Source organism: Urocitellus parryii, chromosome 9 (genome assembly GCF_045843805.1).
Source record: "Urocitellus parryii isolate mUroPar1 chromosome 9, mUroPar1.hap1, whole genome shotgun sequence".
In the NCBI taxonomy this organism is placed as follows: domain Eukaryota; kingdom Metazoa; phylum Chordata; class Mammalia; order Rodentia; family Sciuridae; genus Urocitellus; species Urocitellus parryii.
The window spans coordinates 90,143,679-90,171,483 of NC_135539.1; the positions used below are offsets into that span (position 1 = coordinate 90,143,679).

At 32.2% G+C, this 27,805-nt stretch overlaps 1 protein-coding gene across 4 annotated transcripts in view; it reads right to left on the reverse strand.

Moving 5' to 3' along the window:
* Akt3 (AKT serine/threonine kinase 3) overlaps positions 1-27,805 on the reverse strand; it is a 269,991-nt gene that overhangs the window by 33,223 nt on the left and 208,963 nt on the right. For all 4 annotated transcript variants that reach the window (XM_026390718.2, XM_077802311.1, XM_026390720.2 and 1 more), the window contains 2 exons: positions 17,515-17,643; positions 4,167-4,381 (listed from right to left, as the gene is read on the reverse strand). In XM_026390718.2, the coding sequence (XP_026246503.1) occupies positions 4,167-4,381; positions 17,515-17,643 (344 nt within the window). The remainder of the gene's footprint in view (positions 1-4,166; positions 4,382-17,514; positions 17,644-27,805) is intronic.

A 27,805-nucleotide genomic window follows, 5' to 3' on the forward strand; every position in this document is an offset into this window, starting at 1 on the left:
TGTGAGCTGGTACTTAGTAATCTCACATATAACTATGTAGGAAAAAACCCAAACAGGTTATAGAAATCAAATAATAATATAAATCTAACAAATTCTGGTTATGAGGTATAAGACTCAGACAACTGAATCCTCTCTGACACACTATCAGAATAGAAAATAAAACAATTAGCTGATATCTGAGTATCTTTGGTGATAAGTTCCCACCAGCTATACCTCCTACTCCCAGATCTATACAGGTATACTAATAAGTCATACCCCATCGACAGGACTTTAAGATTGGATCATCTCAGAATAATGATGTTCACATCATTATGACCCTTCAGCCTGGCCATTCTGTATTTAGTTAATGCTTAGCATTTTGGTTCCTGCCATAATTCTATTTCATTCTACTTCAAGTTGTGTATGACAGTACCCTCCGGAGATACAAAGCTCCTTGGAAGGTAGAGATCAGTACTGGATGATCCAAAAGGCCTTCTAACTTTCTGGATAGGAAACCAGAAAAGCAGATACATGTTTCTGAAAATAACTGAGTGTATCACAGTAGTCTGCATGAGAAAAAAAATCAGAATTCCATTGTATTCTTTTATATTGGTTGTAGCTTATTTACTTCTTTATAGTTTATAATACTGTTTGCATCAGAAATGAACCTGAGATGGCAGATGAGATGGGAGTTGGACTGGAGAATCATAATAATTTTGTTAGGTTTTAATCCAACTTCTGTAATTCATGTTCAGGTTAAAACCTCAGTTCTTCAGTAACAATTTGGCTTTGGACACAGCCAGCAGAGTTATCAAATATATATAAATTATATATGGCCATGAATACTAAGGAAAGTTTAAGATTACAATCGTAAGACTGTCATTTTAGAAGCTGAGATTCTTTAACATAAATTTCCTCAAAGTGTAAAACTATAAAATGGCAATGTCAATTGCTTTCTGATACAAAATTTAACACTTCAAAATATGCTTTGATATGAGTTATCTTATGCCCAAGTATACTGAACTCCAATATTAGAACGTTAAATCCTTAGGTCCTATGAATTCTTCATTATTAGGAACAAAGAATTCCTATTTTCTTAGTATAATGAATTCAACATGACATCATGCTTCTTCTATAAACTCTCCATAGGATGACAAAGGAAGACCAAAAGAATGATCCTAAGGTAATGGAAAATAAGAAACAAAAGCAAAATGATATTGACTTTTTGATTGAACTGATGGCAGGTTAGTAAAGAATACCAGAAAAAAAAAAATCAGGCAGTATTTAAAGTAGCTAAATAGGAAAAATAAAGAGGTATGTTATGATAATATCTTTGAATATGTTTCCAAAGACTTTTCAGGGTTCTTTGTTGGCTTTTTCTTTTTTCTACTTGTAAAGTTTAGCATTTCCCAGGATTCTGTCCAGGCCCTCTCCACTATTTTCTTGCCTTCAGCTACTTCCTACATGTCCATGGCTCTATAACCCATATACTCAGTTACTGTGTTTCTTTTAAGCTGTTTGTATTATTTTCAGTTCCTTGCTTGACATTTCCATCTATATTTTCTAAAAATAAAATACATATAAAAACCCCAGGCTTGGTGTACCCCAAATTAATACCAATATCCACCCCCAACAAACCTCTTCCTTTGCTTGGGCTCCCTGTCTGCTGGAACACACACACTCTAAACTAGTCACCCTAGCTAGAAACTACCAGGGCATCCCTGGGATCTACCCAATGTCTACCTCTTCACCATTTCAATTGCCCTTTCTTTTGGAAGGGGGTGTACTGGATATCAAATCCAGGGTCTCCAGCCTGCAGTTTCTATTAATCATCCACAAAACTCTTAGCACTACTTCAGAAAGGATTCCATCTTCTACCTAGACAATTTCAGAAGCATTCTTAGCTGCTCTACCTTCCTGTCCCTCACTTTTCTAATCCATCCATCCCAAAGCTGCCAGAATTACCTTTTTATAACCCAAATCCAATTATGCTATCTCTTGCTTGAAATACCCTTATGGGTTCTCATTCCTTTCTGAAGATGAAATATTTTCATTCTTATAATCTTATAATCTCCCAATGTTACCCAAGTTCTTTACTCAAATCACTGAACTTCTCAAATGCCATGTTCATTTGCAATTCTAGCTGAGTTACTTTATGTGTAAATTTCTCTGCTTCAATTCCTCTGTAAACTCCAATTCCTCCATAAGCCAGCACAAGTTCACTAATCCCTGCAACAGAGCTAACAATTACAATAGCAATTTGTACATGGTTTGGCCTGAATAAATTTTGTTATTATGTTTTGTGGCCCTTATCTTTCTACAGATTCCAGAGGAGAGACTCGTTTATCTTTTTCTCCTTGTGTTTCCAATACTTTAATGCAATAGTAGAGGGCATTGAAGAAAATACCAGGTAGTTCATAATATTATATCTTCTCTTGAGAACACTACCAACCTCTGGGTAGTGAAACTACATATTAGACCGCTAACACTCTAGAAATGTACCTCATATTTATTCAGCAGTTCTTAAGTACCTACTATATAGTACTCATGGAGTAGGGGTGGGCTGACATAGTCAAATAAGTGAGATATAGACACGAAAACCACAAGTACAATTTTGTTCTAGCAGTCAATTATAGAAAGGGCAACAAGGGAAAGGGTGGCCAAAGAGCCTATAGGACTCAGAAAAGCAAGGGATAAATTGTTAGTTTTCTTAAGACCAAACCAAATATTATTTAGATTCCCAAACCAAAGATATAAAATGGGAGTCATAGCTCTGCTTAAAGATTACTTATTCATTATTTACTCATATTCTGCATGAATTTCCCATGAGACCCTGGGTAAATCACTTAACCCTCTCCTGTACCTTTGTTTTCTACTCAAATAGAAATGTGACTAGTATCTCCCTTAAGGGTACTATAAAAACAAGGTAGAGCAAAGATGTGAAAATACCCTGAAAAAGAAAACAAAATGACTATAAATACAAGTTACCTCAATTCTTAAGATTATCAAACAAAGCTTTTGAGTGATCCTCACAAAAGAAAACAACAACAACAAAAATGTTTGCTTATTTCTGCTGAAGTTAAAACCACATTCCCAGGCTGGGGTTGTGGCTCAGTGGTAGAGTGCTTGCCTAGGGTCATGTGTGAGGCACTGGGTTGGATCCTCAGCACCATATATAAATAAATAAAATAAAGGTCCACTGACAACTAAAAAAAAAAAAAAAAATCTCTCTCTCCTTATAAATTTAAAAGCTGAACCATGTAATGGAAACCATTTCTAAAGTAGACAAAGCCCAAATCTTAGGATTCATTTATTTTTTCACTCATTAACCCAGTCTGACAATAAATATATGTTCACCATTGATCTTAAACAAAATGCTGGAACAAAATATTATGTGAGTTGTTTATGGAGCAATCCAACAACATATGAAATCATCTATCCTCTAGATAAACTTAAGTTTAATAGACTTTCAGAGAGCTACTGATATGTATACATATATAAACACACATATTAAGAGACATTAAACAATTAGTAGTCATTTCACAAGATTTATAAAATGCATTAATGAACATATATATGTGAATAAGCAATATTGTGACCCATTGAGCAAAGCAGCAAGTGCTATAGAACTCTTGATGTCATAGCTATAGCTACAAAAACAGAAATACAGTAAGTTTTTCTTTTTTTTAAGTGTCATCAATCCTTTCACCCATACATGGAAAAAATATTTTGAAATAATAATAAGATATGTTTATGTAGGTTGGGGGTGGGAGGAAAGAATAAAAACAGGTCTCTCTTTTTTTTTTTTCCTATAATGTAAATAATCAGAAATACAAAGGCAAAAAAAAAAAAAAGAAATACAAAGGCCTGGAAGAAGAAAAGGGATCATCCTATTCCCACAAGATCAAGCAACAGGAAAATTAAAAGATTGTTCACTCATAATATGGATAATGAAAATCTCAAAGTCCGTATTTGAGAAACCTGCATAAAATTCCAAGTCAGAAAAGAATTGATGAAAATTTTTGAGTTTTCTATATTATGCAGTTAAAAATAAGTCACTATCTTAGTGGGAAAATGTCTATAGCAAATACATTGCTTCTTGGAGTCAGTTTTATTTGAATTAATTTCCATATCATAATCTCTAACCATATTCATCAGTAACTCATAGAGCATTATTTGAGGCTTACCGTTTATTTGGATCCTTTATCAAGAGCCCTGAAAGCAATGATTTTGCATCTGAAGAGAGAGTTCGAGGAAACTTAATGTCTTCCATTAGTATTAGTTCAAAGAGTTTCTCATGATCCTGGTTGTAGAAAGGTAACCTCCCACACATCATTTCATACATGACAACCCCCAGGCCCCACCAATCTACTGCTCGGCCGTAGTCATTATCTTCTAATACCTAAAAGTGAAATCAGTGAAATTATTAATTACTACACATTAACTTTCAAAGCATTATTCATTAAAACATAAGAGTCTTACATAAAAATGCATTTCAACTTTCCAAGCCTAGGTAGGTGTATTCTGAGTTCTTGACCTCAAAATGATGAAGCATAAATCAAAAGTATAAATTATACCAAGTATGTGAAATATTTCATATATGTATACATATATATATATATATATATATATGTATACATATATACACACACATACACATGCACACACATACATAAAATGGTCAGTATTTTAAAAAGGGGACAGGTCATAAAAAATATCAGTAAGTAAATATATTTTAAGGATCAAATGAAAATATAAGCTAGCATTTTTGCATATTTTCTTTTAGGTCTACTTAATTTTTCATTCTGAATTCACTAACATGGACTTTAAGTAACAACTTGAAGTTAGGCTATGCTGATTCTAGACAACAAAATGTTCCATTCTTGCTCTAAGAACTAAGTTAAAAAGAAAAAGAATTTAGTAATAGAAATCAAGCAGTGAAAATTAGGAGTAAACAAGCACAATATAACATGGGGAACACAGACCATGGCAACCATTAAAATAAATGTGAAAATTCTTGGGGTTCCCTCTGTGTCTCAGAAAATATTTAATTAATTAATTGAATGTAAAAGCAAAAATTATGAACTTAATACCTGGGTGGTATATATATCCTTATACTGGATTCCCAAAATGCATTAGATGTAAGAAATAATATGAAAATATCCCTTTGATTTTGTTAGAATGACCTATTCAAATCAGACACAAAAACCTACCATCTGCTTCAGGTAAAATTTTTTTTCACCTTTTTTATCAGATTTGCTTTTCATTCAACAGAATATTCCTCATCCATATACAACTTCCAATATTTTATTGTAAATAACTATATTTGAATAATCTTCAAGCTTATTTTAATTTGATCCTCTCAAACTTTGGAAAAAACAGATTAAGAAAGCAACAGACATGAATTTCATTAATTAAAAAAAACCACCTTAACAACTGATAAGAGAAGAAAAATATAAAAACAAAGTAGTACTTGTATTTCAAATTCTCTTGACTTGATTTAATACATTATGGAAAATGACTTACTTTTGTTTAAAATTTAGCAGTAATTTTATAGCACTGAGGATATTTTTGACAGTTATAGTCACTTATAAAAACTATGAAAGGCACCTTGGTAGAGTACTTAAAGATGAAGGATAAAATTTTAAGAAAAAATTGTGTAAACATTTTTGGAATACCATGAAAAGATTTTTAATTCATTGTTTTCAATGTTGTTTCATGGCTTAGGAAGCCTAATTGGAATTGCTTTGTAAGTTTTAAACACAATCCCACTTTTTTTTTTAAAGAAATCTTTTGTAAATCACAAACTAAGGAAAATATTTTCTGAAAGAACAAATTATAGTTTTCATAATTAGTCAAAAAATATTTCTACTTGTTTAAAATGAGTAATTTGAGAACAAACTGAAAATAAGAAATAACCTAAGGAATTCTATTTATGTTCTTAAAGGAAAAGCTATATATATTACTTAAATATACCAGTGACTTTTGATGATTCAAGGATCTATCTCATGGGCAACTAGTTGACTGTACTGTTTGTGGGCCTTTATCTAATTGATACAGGATTTTAAAATGAAAAAAAAAAAATCTAAGTAATCTTTAACTGCATTCCGACAACACCAACAAAACAGTGGCATACAAGAAAAGGAGCCAAATGTGGCTTTTAACCTCTTTTTTCATAAAACCATAAAAAGCATAAAAGCTGGATTAACTGCCTCCCGAACCCACATTTCACCAGCCGGGTTCTCATCCCCAGCTGGCAAAACTGGCAATCCTTTATTTTTGTTTAAATACCTGGTTTGCAGCCAGAAGGGAAAGTGAGTGCATAAAAAAAGAGGGTTTTTATTTTTGAAGAGAAATAAGCAACTGAAAATTTAAAACTGCATTGTAAAAATATCTGTTTGATAAAATCAATTTTATTCAGCTTTGTAAAATGAAAACCAATTCTCAATAGTAGTGGTTTTACTTTTGAACTTTAACTGATGCTTTAACTGATATGCAGATATGATGCTGTAATTAGAACTGTTTGTCGTTATCACTTTGTACTGAACAATATTGATGTAATACATTGTCTTATTGACACACAAACTTTAAACAATGCTGAGGAGAAAAAACCCTAACAACGCAATCATCCACCTCTACTTGAAAAACTTTGCTATCAATTAAATAGAAGATTTTTGTTCAACTCCTATTTCCAAACAGCTAAGATAAACACAAGAAATGAGTAATTATAATATTCTGCATGTGAATATATAATATAAAACAAGTTTTCATTATTTATATTATATCCTTTTTCTCTTCTTCAATCTAAATGGTTAAAAACATAATATACTAAAAAATACTCTGGAAACCTCAAAGTCAAATTAATTATTCTAAATTCAAATAGCCTCTTTTATATTATTTTTGGATGATTTTTTTTCTCCCTTAACTCAAAACACTTCTCTTTCTAAAATTACAATAAAATTTGATTTCCTGTAAACATAGTTTATCATATAAGTTGGAAATAGATACTGATCAAAACCTAGTTCTAGAGAAATAATCCAGTAAAAACTTGACTAATTAATCTAAAATATTTCTTTTTTCCATAAAATCAATATTACTGATGTGTGTGTGTGTGTGTGTGTGTGTGTGTGTTTGTTTGTTTTGCTGGGGATGGAGCCTTGCATAGGGTAGGCAAGCACTCTTAACACTGAGTTACATCCCCAGCCCTTATTACTAACTTTTAAATGGAACTCAAAGTTTAAGTATGAATGTGGACACTTGATGTATCCTTCTATCCCTGCTGTCCTTTGTAGTTAGATACAGCTCTACTTTATACCTACATTTAACACAAATGTCCAGATAAGGGATGAAAATTTAAACATAAAAGTTAAAGGGTGATAAGAAGTCATTTCAAACCAAAATTCAAACAGAGCATACACTATAGGAAATAAGGCTTAGTTTCCATCTTTTTTTTTTTTTTCCTAGAAGGAACCAGAAACTCTTTACTTTCAGACATAATAAACCTAAAAATCAAACAGGTTACAAAAAGTATCAGTTAATCTTAGATATTCTGGTACTATTTGATGAGGACACTTCTATTTATAAAACAACCAGGTAAAGGGGAAAAATACTCCATGAGTAAGTTCTTGAATAATCAATAATTTCAAAGAAAGATTTTTAAATAACTATGTATTTTAAAATGACAGCATCAATTAAAGTTCACAATGTAAATACTTATTTGGCTAACAGGCATTTTCAAAAAACATGCTCATTCTAATATTATTCTACCAATTATGATTTACCGGGAGTTGAAGGGATATTTCTTTCGCTTACTTGCCAAGCCACACAATGCACCCAAGGCAAGCAATTATAAGGAGCCCATATATGCCCTGGAGTGGCTTACTGCTCTATCAATAATCCCAACAGAACAGATGGGGGAAAAAATTAAACATCTAAACAAACTGTCTGTACACCTATGTTGTGAAAGTAAACTGCGAACTCGGATGAACCAATTTACCACTAATTCAAAAAAATTTTTATTTTTTTATGGTAACCTTAGAATCTCAGGTAGTTGATAGGTGTATGTCTTATATATAAACAGATCTATATACATTATCATTTATAAAAGCCCTTTATATATTCTTACCATCACAGGTATTTGCTAAAAAATAGTGACTAACATATATCCATATACATTATCATTTTTGAAAACCTTTATATAGTCTTAACATCAGTATTTGCTAAAAACCATGACTACTTCAGATTTTAAAATTGATTGGAATTTCAAGGAATGTATACATTTCAATTCATAAGAACAATGGATTCCATGGTTTATCCATCTTTTCTTCATAAACATACATTTAATAACTATCTCTTAAATGCTCTAATAATTCTTAAGAGACATCACCTGATGCCATTTGCTATGAATTAGAATGTTGTAAGTATTACAGCCAATTCCTAGCATGTGCACACAAATGCTTTAACATACACTTTCAAAAGCAAACTCAGAATAAAACAGTAAAAATCCCTGAATAAGAGAAAAGCTAAGTGGATACAATAATGGTGATTAAATCACAATAACATTTATCTTCACATAGAATTCTATACTTCCTTTTTATCCTGAGATAATAGACATTATGGGATTCCAAGAAACTGGGCTACTGTAACTCAAGTAGAAACAGACATAATAAAATAATATAGGTCATTATTAATGTTCCCAGTTCACATTAGTTTTGTATATGTTCTCATGCTTCAGAGAATTTAAACTTTATGCTTTAACCAAATAATCTGTTAAAGCCAAAGATCATAAAACATTGTAAAGTGTATGTGAAAAATTTGCTACAACAAGAAATGACCTCTAAATAAGTAACAACCACTATATATAAACACCAAGAGGCATTAATTGCACTTTAGTTCATATTTAAACAATATTCAATTATAGGATGAAATGGGAAGACTTTGTTAATGTTACCTGGAAACAGTACAAAATAGCACCAAAGAAGAAAATTAAATATATTCAAATATTAAGCCGACACATATAACTGAGTTCTTAAATATGAATTCTAACTATAAAGCAAACAACTCTTATTTGAACTAATTGCTGTACTCTTACAGAAAATTAAGTAAATTTAATTTTCTACTTAATATTGATTATGAGACCTTTTCAGAACTAATGGAAGAAGGTTTTCGAAAGTACTTCAGGAAGACCGATATTAAATAAATCATTAATAATTAAATAAAATGTAAGGTGTATTAGAAAAAGCTAGTAAAATAACTCTTTTCACAAAAAGCATACAAATTCTAATGCTAATTTTAAAATCTGTAGGAATACAGATTGCCTAAGAACAATCAAAATGCAACTGCGTATTACTACTTTTACCTGCAGATGAAACATGAAAATTATGATAACTTTAGCTTCACTCATTTCTGTAAAGATTTCCTAAAGATCTTACTGAAAGAGTCCATAAAATGACACCTGTCCTATTTATTCTGTGTTGGATTTAAAATAAATAAATAAAATTCCACTTAACATACTTCAATCAAATTAGCTTGTAACTACCTGCCTCTACCTGCATTACTCCATGTTAGCCTTTACTACTGCTTTTACTAACTTCTCAAGAAATTAATGTGTATTCCAATTTTTTATACAAAATTTAATTCGTATTTTGCTTTGATTTATCACAATAAAGTAAATCTTTGTATCCAAATAGTTTGACATATTTCAGATATTTTCAATGTTATGTATGAGATATTAAACAGGTTTTAAAAGAAAAAGGAATAAAATAAAGGCATGTGAATGCTTTCTAAAAATGGAGCTCTGAAAACTAAAAAGAATGTATCAAAAATTGTATTTTCAGTAACTGGAAAAAATAATTTTGCACTTAGATAAATTATATATCTTTCCTTTCAATAGTAACTACAGCTAGATATTATGTATTTCCCAACAATCTAATCGTTTTTGCAATCTTTTGTTAGTTCTAACTTGATTATCAAATAATTTTTATTTTTACCCGATTACAGAAGTGCATTTCTCTAGGTTTCCAAAACCACCTTATTCAACCTTCCCCATCTGTCACCATCTGCTTCTTTTTAGCATGTACTTTTTGTGTGATCACATAAGCATGTGAAAAATAACTAACATTCAGATGATTATCTGCTGGTACATTTGAGGACTGGGCATAATAAAAGTGAACTGCCAAAACGTACTTAACACTTTTAATTTTGTTGGGTCTTGCATGTAAGCTACATTTGATTTTCAAACTGTTTTACAGTTGGAAAGTTGATCAGGTACTGCTAACTCAAGAGCAAAACTGAGACTTTAAATAATTAGCACTGCATAAAATGGTTTGAATTCAATAGAAGCCAAATCAAATAATAAAATTTAACAGAGTTTATATATAATTTCTAATTTCTTTTATAATTTCTAGGTGTGAAAACATAGTATAGATTATAAAACCAAAAATCCCTGAAGATATTTTATGATCCATAATTTGTTATGGGATGAGTTTTATTTCCTTCTAACATAAGATATAATAAAAACATTCTCATTTACAATTGTAGATATAAATGCATTTTTAGAAATATTTCACACTAAATGTACAGTTTACATGCCTTTGAGGACTAAATCTCTATAACCTCTTTAAAAAACCAATAACCAAAACAATTCCTAATCCTTTTCTTTAACAAAAAATAATGCTTCTCAAGTTGGATAATTGCATAATAAGGCCCCACTCTTCATTGAAAGAGATTAAGAGAACAAATACATTTTTTTAAAAAATACTCTTTTCTCCAACAAAGAGCATATTTATACCATAAGATTTATTTTTCCTAGTGGTCTTTGACACAAGAAGCAAGTTGAGTTCATTTAAAACTTAAGTTTATTTACAAACCTACTGTGAGTCTGACATATGAAACATTTAACAAATTGTCTTGGAACTGATTTCTAACACCTTTTTGAAGTATCTTTCAAATAGCCATCATCTAACTGTATACATCAAACCATTCCTACCAGATTAAGACAATTTAAAAGGTAAATAAAGGAATAGTAATGCTAGGTGAAATAGAGATTGCAGTAAAATCTCTACATAGTGTGTACACAATTCTATAAGAACAGAAGAGAAAATATTGACCATGAGTCATTCACAAGAGAAATAGTCAAGAATGTGTTCCAAATCTGAAACATGGATGCAACTTATATTATTATCAAGAAAAGACTAGGATTAATAATGGTATATACTAGAAATTTCAAGGTTCAAAAAAGTAAGAGACATCATCTGAAAACAAGGGGGAAAAGACTCATTTCAGCTCTTGCCAATCCCTTCCTAACACTGACCACATGAATTCCACCACATTATCTCCTTCTCTACAATTCACAAGTGACTTTCCCTTAGCCACATTATCTAAACTCCTCTGCATTCCAATTCCTACCTATGTGTCCATCCTCCTCCTCTCTTTTCTTCCTGTTTCTCCTTTAAAACTGTCAGACCTCCAAGCAGGCTTACACATTTTCTCTCCTCCTTTTCACTCCACTGTAACACCAGTAGAGCAGTTACTTTCTTGCACAGCAAGATATTTTCTATATCTTATCACCTTGGCAGGTAGGAAGCTACTTGAGAATAAAACCTTTTCTTACAGTATTTGCATTCCTGGCACCTAACATAATGTGCAACACTAATATATATTCAATAAATATTCTTTAATGAGTGAATGAGTGTTTTTTAGTGAAATAAATGGTTCATACTAAAAAACAGAATAAATATTTTATATTTCAAATGAATGTAAACACATTCCAAATTATTCTAATTTAACAAAAATGTAGTATATGATGCAAATATTTAAAATATAAGAATTAAAATTACATGAGAAATTAGTTTTGAAATTTGTCCTCCACAAACACTAACTATAATGATCACTCTTCTACAAAGTAAGGTGTCAAGATTTTAAGTGTAAACCAACATTTATCAACCACTGATGATCACATAAGCCACTTTTAAAAACCAGACCTTTGTTGTATTTTGAAAAACATATACAGAAATGTTTTCTTAGATAATTTCTTGTGAATTGTAAACTTTCTATTTAGAACAATTGGACTCTTCTTGCATTAAATTCTTGGTTTTGTTCTTCAGTTGATGACATTTGTATAGAAAACAATATCTTTGTTTCTTACTAGATCATCTGCTTCTGAAATGAGATGCATTTATCTTCTTCAGAAATAATTTCCCCTAATTGTGACACAACTAATTTTGGTATTCTAAATATGGGATATCATCATTCATGGCAATGTATAGGAAGGGTAATTGAGTGCCATAGACACAAAGAATTTGTTTTTCATGACATTCACAAAAACAATCCTATTCTAGAAAATATGATCTTGTATTTGAATAAACAAGAACAGTGTTTCTAAAATTTTACCTAATTCAACCACAAAAATAGAGAATTTTAAACTCCAGACTTTGTAACAAAGAAAATAGTACTTTTAGCAAGAAAATAATAGTTAAAAATTGACTATATAAATGTTAGCACTATTTACAATAACTCAACATTTTTTTTAAGATGTTGATGGACCTTTATTTTATTCATTTATATGAGTGCAGTGTTGAGAATTGAACCCAGTGCCTCACACATGTGAGGCAAACACTCTACCACTGAACCACAACCCCAGCCCATAACTCAACATTTCTTAATTCCTCAATATTTTTGATATGTAAATTTAATAAATCAGCATGAGTTGTCATATCCATCTATCTTCTTTATATGATATTTAAATATCATATATCATGCCAGCATCACTGTAAACTTAATTCTACTACATAATTTCTTTTAGCCTTTCTTGTTGAAATCTTACAAAGCATCTATTTTAAAAATTATATCTGTAAGTGGCTCGAAATTGTGGTTTTTCTTGGTCTATTATGTATGTAGTTAAGAAAGTAAAAGTGGTCTTTCAGATCAAACCCAGTTAGAATCTGATTATATCTATACCACCTCCCAGCTGTATACAGGTTACATTTAAAACAGCGGGGTGGGGGGGTGGGGGAAGGTGTGTGTGTGGGGGATTCTCTTGTTCCTCACCTTAAAAAAAAAAAAAAAAACAGTTTTGCTATGTATCACAAAAGTTAGTCCAAATATCAAGTGAAGTGATAGTTGTAATGCAAATATATAGAATGTGGCTCATAGTAGATGTTCAATAAATAGAAATTCCAACCCATCAAAGATTAACACCTCCCTAGTTGGCCCTAGCCATACTAACCTTGGTGTTTGAGGGGAAAATTGAATTGTTGTTGCCTCAGGGTTTCTACACTAGCTGTTCTCTCTGCAAGCTATTCCTTTGTATCTCTGCAAAGGCTGCCTCCTCCTTATCATTTAGATCTCTGAACAAACATTATTTTCCCTGATCATCCAATCTGAGGAAGATTTTATTTTCCAAAGATGGCTTAGAACAATATTTTCCATCTCATATGTTCTTCTACAATGGAAGGTGGTGTCTATGTCTCTAGTCTTGAAATCTATGCAGGCTTACAACTGCTTCAAGGAAAAAACATGACAGAAATGATATTGTGTGACTTCTAAAACAAGGCCACAGCTCATAATCTCCTTACTATAGTAAAAATCCTATTTCACTATTTTACCATAGTAAAAAAATAGACAAAACTCAAAAATCCATCAACGGCTAAGTTAATAACTCACAATGTATGTTACAGTCATGCAATAGTAGTCATAAGAAGGAACGAAGCATCAATAACACAGTACAATGTGGATGAACCTTGAAAACCATTTGCTAAGTGAAAGAAGCCAGACACACAATACTATACAACCTCATTTATATAGAATGTTCAGAATAATTAACTCTATAGGGACAGAAAGTAGATTAGTGAATTCCTGAGGGAGAGGAAGAATGGGGTGCTGATAAGTATGAGGTTTCTTGTTGGAGTAATAAAAAATATTCTGGAATTGGACAGTGGTAAATGTTGGATAATTATGTAAACAGTTTTTTTAAAGGTCACTGAATCATATACTTTACTTTAAAAAAAAATTTTTTTAGTTGTAGTTGGACACAATACCTTTATTTATTTATTTTTATGTAGTGCTCCGGATCAAACCTAGCGCCTCCTACGTGCGAGGCGAGTACTCTACTGCTGAGCCACAACTCCAGCCCTGAATCATATACTTTAAATAGCGAATATTACAATATGTAAATTGCATTTCAATTATCAAAAATATACTTCAAAAATGCAGCTTCTATTAGAGCTAATAAATGAATTCAGCAAAGTGGCAGGATATAAGATCAACACGCATAAATCAAAGGCGTTCCTGTATATGAGCGACAAATCCTCTGAAACGGAAATGAGGACAACTACTCCATTCACAATATCCCCCCAAAAAATAAAATACTTGGGAATCAACCTAACAAAAGAGGTGAAAGATTTATACAATGAAAATTACAGAACCCTAAAGAAAGACATAGAAGAAGACCTTAGAAGATGGAAAAACATACCCTGCTCATGGATAGGCAGAACTAACATCATCAAAATGGCGATATTACCAAAAGTTCTCTATAAGTTCAATGCAATGCCAATCAAAATCCCAACAGCATATCTTGTAGAAATAGATAAAAGAATCATGAAATTCATATGGAATAATAAAAGACCCAGAATAGCAAAAACAATACTAAGCAGGAAGTGTGAATCAGGCGGTATAGCGATACCAGACTTCAAACTATACTACAGAGCAATAGTAACAAAAACAGCATGGTACTGGTACCAAAACAGGCGGGTGGACCAATGGTACAGAATAGAGGACACAGTAACCAATCCACAAAACTACAACTATCTTATTTTTGATAAAGGGGCTAAAAGCATGCAATGGAGGAAGGATAGCATCTTCAACAAATGGTGCTGGGAAAACTGGAAATCCATTTGCACCAAAATGAATCTGAATCCCTATCTCTCGCCGTGCACAAAAGTTAACTCAAAATGGATCAAGGAGCTTGATATTAAATCAGAGACACGGCATCTGATAGAAGAAAAAGTTGGTTATGATCTACACGCTGTGGGATCGGGCTCCAAATTCCTCAATAGGACACCCATAGCGCTAGAGTTAACAAATAGAATCAACAAATGGGACTTACTCAAACTAAAAAGTTTTTTCTCAGCAAAAGAAACAATAAGAGAGATAAATAGGGAGCCTACATCCTGGGAACAAATCTTTACTCCACACACTTCAGATAGAGCCCTAATAACCAGAATATACAAAGAACTCAAAAAATTAGACAATAAGATAACAAATAACCCAATCAATAAATGGGCCAAGGACCTGAACAGACACTTCTCAGAGGAGGACATACAATCAATCAACAAGTACATGAAAAAATGCTCACCATCGCTAGCAGTCAGAGAAATGCAAATCAAAACTACCCTAAGATACCATCTCACTCCAGTAAGACTGGCAGCCATTAGGAAGTCAAACAACAATAAGTGCTGGAGAGGATGCAGGGAAAAGGGCACTCTTGTTCATTGCTGGTGGGACTGCAAATTGGTGCAGCCAATTTGGAAAGCAGTATGGAGATTTCTCGGAAAGCTGGGAATGGAACCACCATTTGACCCAGCTATTCCCCTTCTCGGTCTATTCCCTAAAGCCCTAACAAGAGCATGCTACAGGGACACTGCTACATCGATGTTCATAGCAGCTCAATTCACGATAGCAAGACTGTGGAACCAGCCTAGATGCCCTTCAATAGATGAATGGATAAAAAAAATGTGGCATTTATACACTATGGAGTATTACTCTGCATTAAAAAATGACAAAATTATAGAATTTGGAGGGAAATGGATGGCATTAGAGCAGATTATGCTAAGTGAAGCTAGTCAATCTTTAAAAAACAAATACCAAATGACTCCTTTGATATAAGGGGTGTAAACAAGGACAGGGTAGGGACGAAGAGCTTGAGAAGAATATTTACAGTAAACAGGGATGAGAGGTGGGAGGGAAAGGGAGTGAGAAGGGAAATTGCATGGAAATGGAAGGCGATCCTCAGGGTTATACAAAATGTCATATAAGAGGTAAGGAGGGGTAAGTCAAGAGAATACAAATGGAAGACATGATTTACAGTAGAAGGGGTAGAGAGAGAAAAGGGGAGGGGAGGGGAGGGGGGGGAGGGGGGATAGTAGACAATAGGACAGACAGCAGAATACATCAGACACTAGAAAGGCAATATGTCAATCAATGGAAGGGTAACTGATGTGATACAGCAATTTGTATACGGGGTAAAAGCGGGAGTTCATAATCCACTTGAATCAAACCGTGTAATATGATGTATTAAGAACTATGTAATGTTATGAACGACCAATAAAAAAAAAAAAAAAGAAAAGAAATGAAAAAAAACAAAAACAAAAAAAAACCAAAAATGCAGCTTCTAACTTGTTCCTAGGATATTCTCTGTTAGAACTTGGAGCCAAAACACTCTGACCCTACATGAAGGGGCTATGTATCAACAGCCCTAAAAAGGTGACAGTGGACATAGAAGCAACTGTCAGATATATGGGTGAATATACTTCCAGGTGATTCTAGCTTCTAGCCAGAGTCAATTCCCTACTGTAGATGAGACCACAAATATAGTGGAGAAGAAATTACTGCTGTCTCCATTTGCGTTCCTGACTCAGAAAAATCCATGATCACATAAATTGCATTTTTCACCACACAGTATCGGGGTAGCAACTGGAACATCTTCAATAGCTACCATATCACACCATATCCTTTCTCTTATCTTGCCTTTTTTATTTTATGGAACTTATTTATTTTTATTCTGTCTCCTTCCATTAGTAGTAAGAGAGTAGGATCCTCCTCTGTCTTGCTCCTGTAATCATATTACCCAGAAAATACCTAATAAATATTTGAATAAAGTAACAAATTATTGTGGAAACCTTAGCACAAGGAGGGCACCCATTTGGAACTCCTATTGACATGAACTCCAATGTAGGTAGTAATTTTCCCAATAATTTCTAGTAGTTAAGTATGACAAAATACTAGAAATCCAATAATCACTATAATCTTTGTTGTTTTATTTATTTTTATTTTTTTAGTTGTAGATAGACACAATATCTTTATTTATTTATTTTCATGTGGTGCTGAGGATTGAACCCAGTGCTTCATGAGTGCAAGGCAAGCGTTCTACCACTGAGCCACAACCCCAGCTCATACTCTTTGTTTTTAACTAAAACCTAAGATTATGAAACGTGAACATTCTTGCTGAAGTCCTTCAATTTTAATGTTTTGGTAAATGAATCAAAATGGGTATAACCAAGTAATAAAATGCATAGCCTAGAAATAAAATTGATTTAATCTAATTTAGTTGGGGAATTTGTACTGATAAACTTAACTTTTATATAATCCTGGCCCTAAAATATCTCATTTTAAAAAAGTCAAAACAAAATACATTTTATTCAGGTTGATATCCAGGTAAAAGAAGTACTGCCATTTTTAATAATTAAAAAATGCTACATGGTTTACTTTATGAAACTTTCTATCAATGCTATTTTCCCTATGAATGGAACTGAAGCCTACCTCTGGTGCCAGATATTCTGGAGTACCACAGAATGTCTTCATGGTAGCTGCATCTGTGATCCCTTCTTTGCAAAGTCCGAAATCTGTAATTTTTATGTGTCCATCTTTGTCCAACATCAAATTCTCCAACTGTATATTAAAAAATAAACATAAATGGTTTTATAGACTTCAACAATAGGAAAATACAATCTTGAAAAATTATTGAATGCTGAATAGAGTATTTTGGAAAGAGAACATAGAGGCAGTTAACAAAACTTTCAGTACTTACAAACATTGTTGCTTCATGTGTAAAAAGAAACATTTTTTTCAAACATTCATGATGAGAAAAGTATTGATTTTTAAACCAAAGGAAAGAGTGGTACAGCTTTAAAGCCTAATCAACTTTTCAAGCAAATATTAATCCTCTTTTTAAAATTTCAAATAAAAGATGATATAAACAATCCCAAAGAGATGAGTATCTTCTAGATACAGACAGATGGATTTCAACAATTTCTCTTGGGAATCTATCGCTATTACAAAATATTCACATACAGAAATGTTTTTTGTTGATGGTTGTAAACCAAACTTAAATCTCATCTTGTAAATTAAGGCAATATCCTTTTTTGCATTTGTTTTGTAATAAAGAAATACCAATCCTTTTAAACATAAAAAAGAATATTGAAGTCAAACATTCAACAATTAAAAAAAATATGTAGCACTAATGTAAAGTCTGAATCTCTTTGAACCTATTAACTCAAAAACACCAAAGGGAGTCTTAGATTTAACCAAGTAGCAAGACTATCTGCCTCAAGTGAAAATAATAAAATGCAAGGGGGCAGGAATGCAAAGCCAATACAACTAAAAACAATAATATAACTGATTGATCTCCCCTTCAGCTTTAACCCAAACTATGATTATCATCACTATTATGGTTTAGATTTGAGTTATCCCCAAAAGCACATATGTGAGACAATGCAAGAAAGTTCAGAGGTGAAATGACTGGGTCATGAGAGCCTTTACCTAATCAGTGTATTAATCAGCTGATAGGAATTAACTGAAAGGAATCAACTATAGGCAGGTAGGGTGTGGCTGAATAAACACTAAATATACTGTTGAACATTTCTTAAAAATAATTTTTAGGCAAATTCAAATATTTTACATCTTTTTTATTCTTCTCTACCAATTAGAACCTAGAAATCAAGCCTAACTTGCTAAATCTACTCAAAAAGTATCAAGAGTTCCTCTACTTTTATTTTCTTCTGTTAAATCTTCTTTCTCTTCCTCCTGTCTCTTATTTCTCTCCTTTTACCATCTCTTTCAAACAACACTCCTTCATCTTACCTCCCCTAACTTTCCATAAGATAGATGTATATACTGAAGCTTCTTTTGCTTTGTGGAATACAAATTTGACTTATTCTTAAAAATATGCTGATTGTTTAAATATATGAATGTTATACAATTTTAAAAAGTTGGAAAGGAGCTTTAAAAACATGACTTCCTTTATTAACATAATACATAAAATTCTTATAAAAAATTCAAATAATACATGATAATATTAGACAAGATGTGAATGAATTTTCTAACCCATTCCATTCATACCCACATCTTCATATACTTTATATGCATGAAAAAACATTCACAGAAACATGATAGCATGCATGATTTCTCTACATTCTGACAAAGCTATTTTTGAATCATTGCAACAGAACAATCATTGTATATAAACATTGTTTTTCTTTAAGAGATTATAATTATTCACAGTAGCTGAGTTCATCTTGAAAAAAATCATACATGCATAGAACATGACCCATTCCATTTCAGTGCAGGTTCCTCCCCTGTCTACCCACTCCACTAATCCTCCCCTTGCTCATTCATTTATTCATCCTAGATTGGTGCTTTCCATGAACACTGATAGGTTAAATTCCTTTTGGTATATAACCTATGCACGTATGTGATTTTGTTAAATTTACTCCATCTTTCTTCTCTTTTTCCCATTCCTCTTCTGTCCTCTCTATCTCCTTCTTCTACTCCACTGATTTTCTCTATATATCCATGGTTATGATCTCCCGCCTTCTTTTCCTTGTTTTACTCTAGCTTCCACATAAAAGAGAAAACATTCAACCTCTAAATTTCTCAGTATGACATTATTCACTTAGTATGGTATTCTCCATTTCCATCCATTTATTGGCAAATGCCATAATTTCATTCTTCTTATGGCTGAGTAAAACTCCACTGGGTATATATGCCACATTTTCTTAATTCATTCATCTTTTGATGGACATCTGGGTTGATTCTGTAATTTGACTATTGTAAATTATGCTGCTATAAACAGTGAGGTGGCCGTATCACTACAGAATGATGCTTTAAATTATTTTGAATAAATACCAAGGAGTGAGATACCTGGATCATATAGTGGTTCCCTTTCTAATTTTTTGATGGGTTTCCATAATGCTTTCCATAGTATTTATACTTATTTTCAATTCCACCAGCAATGTGTAAATTTATCTTTTCCCTTAAATCCTCACCAGCATTTATTATTATTTGTATTCTTGATAACTGTCATTCTGACTGGAATGAGATGAAATCTTAGTGTTAGATTTGTATTTTCCTGATTGCTAGAGATTTAGCATTTTATAATGTGTTTGTTAGCCATTTGTGGTTGTCTTTTAACAAATGTCTATTTAATGCTTTTGTCCATTTATTGATTGGTTTGATTTTTGGTGTTAAGATTTTGAATTCTTTATGTATTTTGGATATAAATCCCCTATCAGAGGAGCCTTTGGCACAGATTTTCTCCCATTCTGTAGGTTCTTTATGCTTTTGATAATTTCCTTTGGTGTGTAAATGCTCTTTAATTTGATCACATCCCATTTGTTGATACTTGGTTTTATTCTTGAGCTTTCAGGAATGCAGTACCTGCACCAATATGCTGGAATGTAGACCCTATGTTTTCTTCTAGCAGCATCAAAATTTCTGGTCTAGAGAATTCTCAAGTTTTGGATCCATTTTGATTTGACTTTCATGTAGGATAAGATATAGGGATCTAGCTTCATTCTTCTACATATGGATATCTAGTTGTCCCAGTACCACTTAAGGCTATCTTTTCTCCAACACCTATCTTTGGCATCTTTGTCAAGTATCAGATGACTATGTGGACTTATCTCTTTCTCTTCTGTTCCTTTGGTCTTCATGTCTATTTGATGCCAAAACTATGCTGTTTTTGTTATCGCTTCTCTATAGTTTAATTTGAGTTCAGGCATTGTGATGCTGCCTCCATCACTTTTCTTGCTCTGACTTGGTTAAACTATTCAGGGTCACTCATTCTTCCAAATGTGTTTTAGATCTATTTTTTCTTGTTCTGTGAAGAATGTTATTGGTATTTTGATGGGAACTGCATTGAATCTGTATATTAATTTAGGTAATATGGACAATATTAACTCTTCCTATCCAAGAGTAGGGGAGGTCTTTCCATCTTCTAAGGCCTTCTTCAATTTCTTTCTTCAGTGTTCTATAATTACCATTGGTGAAAGATCAAAAGACCTTTCATCTCCTTAGATTAATTTTCAATTAATTTTTTGAGGTTATTGTGAATGGGATGGTTTTCCTGATTTCTTTCTGTGCAAAATTACTACTGAATATAGGAAAGCTATGCATTTATGAATGTTGGTCTTATATCCTGCTCTTTTGTTGAATTCGTTTATCAGCTATAGAAGTCTTCTAGCAGAGTTTTCTGGGTCTTCTTGATGTAGGATGTCATCAGCAACAAGGATAGTTGATGTCTTCTTTTCCTACTTGTATCCATTTAATTCCTTCTCTTGCCTGATTGCTCTGGCTAAAGTTGTTCCTGTTTTTAGAGGAAATACTTTCAATTTTTCTCCATTTAGTATGATGTTTGCTTTGGATTTATCATATACAGTCTTTATAATGTTGAGGTAAGTTCCTTCTAATCTTAGTTTCTCCAGTGCTGGATTTTATCACAGGTCTTTTCTGCTTCTATTAAGATTAACATAGGATTCTTGTCCTTAATTCTAATTATGTGGTGAATTACATTTGTTTATGTTGACCAACCTTGCATTCCTAGGATGAAACCAACTTGATTATGGTGAATTATCTTGAGGTGTTTTTTAAATGTTATTTACTACTACTTTATTAAGAATTTTTGCATCTATGGTCATCAGGGATATTGATCTGTAGTTTTCTTTCTTTGATGTGTCTTTATTTGATCTTGGTATCAGGGTTAAACAGGCTTCATAGAATGTTTTAGGTAGTATTCCCTCCCTTTCAATTCCATGAAAAAAATAATTTGAGAAAGACTGGTGTTTTTCCTTCTTTAAAGGTCTGATAGAACTCAGCAGAGAATTCATCTGGTCCTGGGCTTTTCTTTGTTGGAAGGCTTTTAATTCTATTTCAATTTCATTAGTTGATTGTGATCTATTTAGGTTTTCTCTATCTTCCTGGTTCAATATGGGCAGGTTATACATCTTTAGAAATTTATTAATGTCTTCTAGACTTTTCAGTTTATTGGAATATACATTTTCAAAATAGTTTCTAAAGATTCTCTGCATTTCAGAAATAAACACCATTTTTAAATATTAAGCAATATTAAAAAAGACTTGCACCTAATTTTCTACCTTGATATATATCAACTCTGAATCTCACACCAAGGGTTAAAGGATCAGAAATAAAATGTGATGTAAGGATAGAGTTGTGTGAAGAATAGGATGATGGTTATCGACTACCCCTATCAGCCAAGATCTGAGAGGTTTCTTAGAACACTAAACTTGAAAGTGTAGTCCTGGACAAACCAAGACACTTGGTCACCCTGCTTGCTTTGTAAATCAGATTTTTTAAAATTAGATGATGTAATAAGACCTAAGGTAAGCCAAAGGATGATTGTGAGATGGAATGAGGGTTATGGCAACAGGGCAAAGTCTTATAGTACATGAGAGGCCATAGGAGCAAAATGGATAAGAATACTGGTTCAAGTTCAAGAGTTTTATATTAAAATCAAGCTTTACTCTTCCTATGTGATCTTGGACACATTAATTTCTATGTGCCTCAACTTCATCTATAAAACAGAGGCAAACAATAAAAGTAATCCAATGTAAGATTCTGAGAATTCAAAGAGACTTTGACAGGAAAACTTAAATTATAAGCATTCAATAAACAATAATTGTTTAAACATGGAGAATTCAATGGTTATTCAATGGTCATGGTAAGTTATCAAAGTGTGTGCACTTTTAAACAACAAACTGTATTTTAAAAGACCAAAGTTCAGGAATACAACTCCATAAAATACTTTTGTCAGCTCAATGACTTCATTAAAAATACTTTTCAACATGCAATTAATTTATTTTGAATAAAATAATACACATAACTATCCCATAATTTAAGTCATTGGTCTACTTTCTTCCGTATATCACTATACTGAAATGTCATTTTGCTGAATGAAAAAACAACTTGTTATTATAAGTACAAACCAATACAGATGCATCACCTTAAAAAACATCTCCAAAATAAATAAAAAAAGCACCAAGTACAATCTTGTATAAAAATAAGCCAGGAAAGCAACTAAATGTCCACTCTTGTTACAAAGTAAATGATTATTTCATGGTAAGATGCATTAACAAAGTTTCAGGAAAATACAGGTACAAGTTGTATGAGTTATCAATCTGGAGAATGCACAGAATCACCTAAAAATCTTTTCAAAGAATATCAATGACTGAAATATTAGCTAAACATCTGCAAATTACTTCCTCTGCATTTAACATTAACATAATTTGAGTGTTAGACATTTTTAGGACCCCCCCCTACTATTTATAAATGGTTCTTTCTTCTAAATTTCATGGCTTTCCTTCTTCCCTTCAATAGCCATAAAATGCAAAATTCACTGTTGAAGCACTCTTTATTTCTAAAACTTTAAATGCATATGTTTAAGTTATATAGTTAGTACTGGTTTTGAAGACTGAGTAGAATAGTAGGCTATGATTAATGGGTGCATCCAATGATAAAAGCAGGGATGAAGTAAAATAGAAGGTTATGAGGAAAAGACTGTATAATAAAAATGTGAATAAAACTTACTATCTGTATGAGTTAGAGGGTTGTTATCTAAAAGTTCACTTTGGGGGCTGGGGATATAGCTAAATGGTAGAGCCCTTGCCTCATGTGCACAATGTTGGGTTTGATTCCCAGCATTGCACAAACAAAACAAACCCCAAATCAAAAAACTAAAAATACAAAACAAGTTCATGCTTCTGAGGAGAGACAAGACAATACCCATTGAATTTCAACAAAAAAGGGACATCTTTAGCTTAATTAAAATGGGCAGGCATAAAGTTTTAAAAGTTTTTTTTTTTTTTACTGATGCAGTATATTTGTACATAATAGGTGGATTCATTTGGATACAATCATACATGCATGGAACTTAATTTACTCCATTTCAGTCCCTGGTGGCCTTTCTTTCCCTCCTTTCCTTCCTTTCTCTATTCCCCTTCTCCTACTCTACTGGTCCACATTCCACTCACTATATATTTTAATAGGTGCTCTATAGTACACATAAAGATAGAATTCAATGTGGTATATTTTCACTTGCACACAGTATTATTTTGTCAAAGTTATTCTGGGCAGGAATTATTTGACAGAGGTCTTGATTTAGTATGTATATGAAGAAATGACAGACTTTGAGATCTTTTTTAACCTTTGTTCTTTGTAGACAAAAAAATTTACAACAAAGTAATAAATTTCTTCCTGCTTTTCTTGGTTCCTAGAATCAAATTAAATTCTAAAAATCTTAGCTATCTTGAATCAGTGCTTCTGAATCTTTTACATTTCACAGTACAATAAAAAATAAAATTTGTGGGGCACACTACCTGACAGGCTGTCGGACACTGGAACTGATGGCCTAGAGGTGTCTCTGCCAAGGTTCCTAGCTGAGGAAATATTGGACACACCTATAATGTGGCACACAGACTGGGAAGCTGTGTTCTTGCACAGGCCAGGCTATTAGAAAGTTTAAAATATGCATGGTATCATTTTATTTAAATGACTGACACTGTGAATAAACAAAAGAACAAAAATAGTTCCTACAGGTACCACGTGTTGCAGAATTACCAGTAAACAATTCTCCTCACTTAAATTTATATCAGACTTTAGCAGAGATATAGCAAACAGTTTTAGGCACCAAGACAGCCTCAGGCCCATGAAGGGAGTAAGGAATTCCTATTTTGCACATTGCATCCAAGTGCCAAAATGTCACAAATTGATCTGTACGAACTAAATGACCATGGAATTGAGTATGCTGAAATAATGAAAGAACATTTCTTTACTTTTGACTCTCCTAATCTAGAAAAATATTAATAATGTATAATAGTGGAGATGGTCTCCTGACTCCATAAAAGGAATGCTAAGTTATTTAAGAAATTGCTACAAATAAGCGATATACCATAATAGCATAATTTGACTTCAAAGGTAAAAACTGTTCTCAACAGCAGGGGATTAAAATTTTTAGAAAAAAAGGTTGGGGATATAGCTCAGTTGGTAGAGTGCTTGCTTCACATGCGCAAGGCCCTGGGTTCAATCCCCAGCACCACAAAAAATTCTAGAAAAGAAGAAATACAGTGTGACATGTCTGGTTAGAAGTGGGAATTGAGGAATGTGACTTAAGACTTTGCATATAAAGAAGTATGGTTTTTCCGACTGTGTGTTATTTGAGATAAAGATTAGGAGGGCCATGGTAAAAGATTCTGAAACCATCCCTTGTGTTGTCAATAAGTCTTAGAAATGATCTCAATCTTCTTTGGAGGTTTCTCATATTAATGACATAAATAGTTAAATATTCTCTGATTAGGCAGAAAATAAGATTAGATGTTCCACACATAAAACATACCAGTCATTCATGAATTATCCACCACCACCCTTATAAACTGTTGGAGAAATTAATTCTTAATGAATTCTAAGATCATTTCCCTGTTTAGTCTCATCTGTACTTGGATAGCAGTGGTTACTACAAATAAAGTTTGTACTTGCAAAATAAATATAGGAAGAAAAGAAGATTTAATATATAATTTGCACTACTGAAGAGATATTGGAAGAGATTTCTTCAAAATTTTATGCTATAATGAAATAGCATCAGTTTTTGCCAACTAATCATCAGGAACTACATTTATTAATAAGCTCTTTGATAAAACACAATTTCATATCATGACATGTTTTAATAAATTAAGCAAACTTACCTTCTAAAGAATGGCAAAGATTTCAATAATATACCTGTTGCTATCAACACCAGGTTATTAGGAAATAGAAACCAATAAAATATCTTAAGCTAACCTGCAACATGAAATAAAATTTTGCTTCCAATGCTAAACTGGGAAGTAGCAAACAGGCATTGATTAGAAAAGTGCAGCTACCATAGGCATCTCAAATAAATTTGCAGTTAAATAGTCATCACCTCATTAGTAATAAAACCAGAGACAAATCTGAGACTAAGTAAACTGAATACCTAAATCAGTTTTTGTTAACACTGTTTTTAATACATCAAGTACAAATATATTTGAAACATTCATTGGTTTATCTTTGGCAGGTTAATTTGAATTTTGGCTTTATTTTGGATATGTTACCCATTATTTCAAAACTATTTTTATTTACCTAAATCTGGGTCTCTCCTGATCTTCCTCCCTACAAATAGGATTCATAAAACATGAAGTAGGAGTGGAGGAAATGGAATTAGAGCTATTTCTAAATATATATGGAAAATAAATATATATTTTGTAATACCATATAACTAATTTATTTAAAAGTATCTATACTTAAGACATTTAAACAAGATTATAGAATCATTTGGTCATTCAGATATAAATGTAAGGTTGTTGAATTAGATCATATTCCTAGTTATAAAGAAAGATACAAACTGAATGCAATTATTTTTTTTAAAGAGAGAATGAGAGAGAGAGAGAGAGAGAGAGAGAGAGAGAGAGAGAGAGAGAGAGAGAGAGAGAGAATTTTTTAATATTTATTTTTTAGTTCTCGGCGGACACAACATCTTTGTTTGTATGTGGTGCTGGGGATCGAACCCGGGCCGCACGCATGCCAGGCGAGCTCGCTACCACTTGAGCCACATCCCCAGCCCCAAACTGAATGCAATTATATGATTGACTCATCTCTAGTTCATTTTGGCCCTTAAGATAATCATTCTTGATTAGATGTTTTATAGTTATCTACTTCACTTTTCCTCTTTTAAATTTTAATAAGTAATAAGTTATACAAATTTAGATATTATACATTCTAAAAAACAATACTTTGCAAGACAGTTACTCACCAATGTCACCCATACATAAATGAAAATGCTAGAATATCTTTAAATAACTTAGACAACAGTTCAAATAATTAGATAACAATCACAGGTATTTTTTAAAAAAAAGTGAGGTGGGAGTAAGGCGGTAACTGTGATTTCTTAAAGACATACTTCGTTTTATACAATATAGAATTCCATAAAAAATCTCACCTAACTTCCATTTCTATAAATCAAATCATATCTTAAATAAATTAGACTTTGCTCAACAAAGCAATTCAGTCCCACATTACATGATCTACTTTTTAAAAAAGATAGTAAGGGCTAGGGTTGTAGCTCAGTGGTAGAGGGGTAGAGTTTGCACTGAGTTCGATCCTTAACACCACATAAAAATAAATAAATAAAACAAGGTATTGTGTCTATCTACAACTAAAAATATTTTTTAAAAAAGTAGTAACATTTAGAATTTTTTCAAAATATGTCATAGTACAAATTTCCTTAATATAGTCAACCTTACTTATAACAGTATTTTGAATTATTATTACCTTATAAAATCTACATTGGGGATCAGTCAACTATGATGTGGACCAAATCTAACCACTACCACTTTCAGCAAATAAAGTCTTATTGGAACACAGCTCAACATACTCATTTTCATAATGTCTGGTGCTGCTTTTATACTACAATGGCAAAGTTGAATAGTTGAACAAAGATTTTATGAGCAGAAAGGAGAAAAAATTTACTGTCCGGCCTTTATAGAATGTTTACCCATCTTGAGCTATTCTTAGGGTCTTATCATAAAAGAACATTGAAAAAACAAAGCTCTATTACCAACAAAAGAACACCACTGAGCTTCTATAAATAAAAATACTAAGTAAATTAATAAAAGGTTAGTTTAAAACATTTAGGTACTTAAACTCACCAAAAAGTTAACACTAAAACCATAATGAATGTTTTCTTTTTAATATTCTTATTATAAAAGTTTCTTCATCAATAAATAATGAAACATTACAATGTTATTTCTAA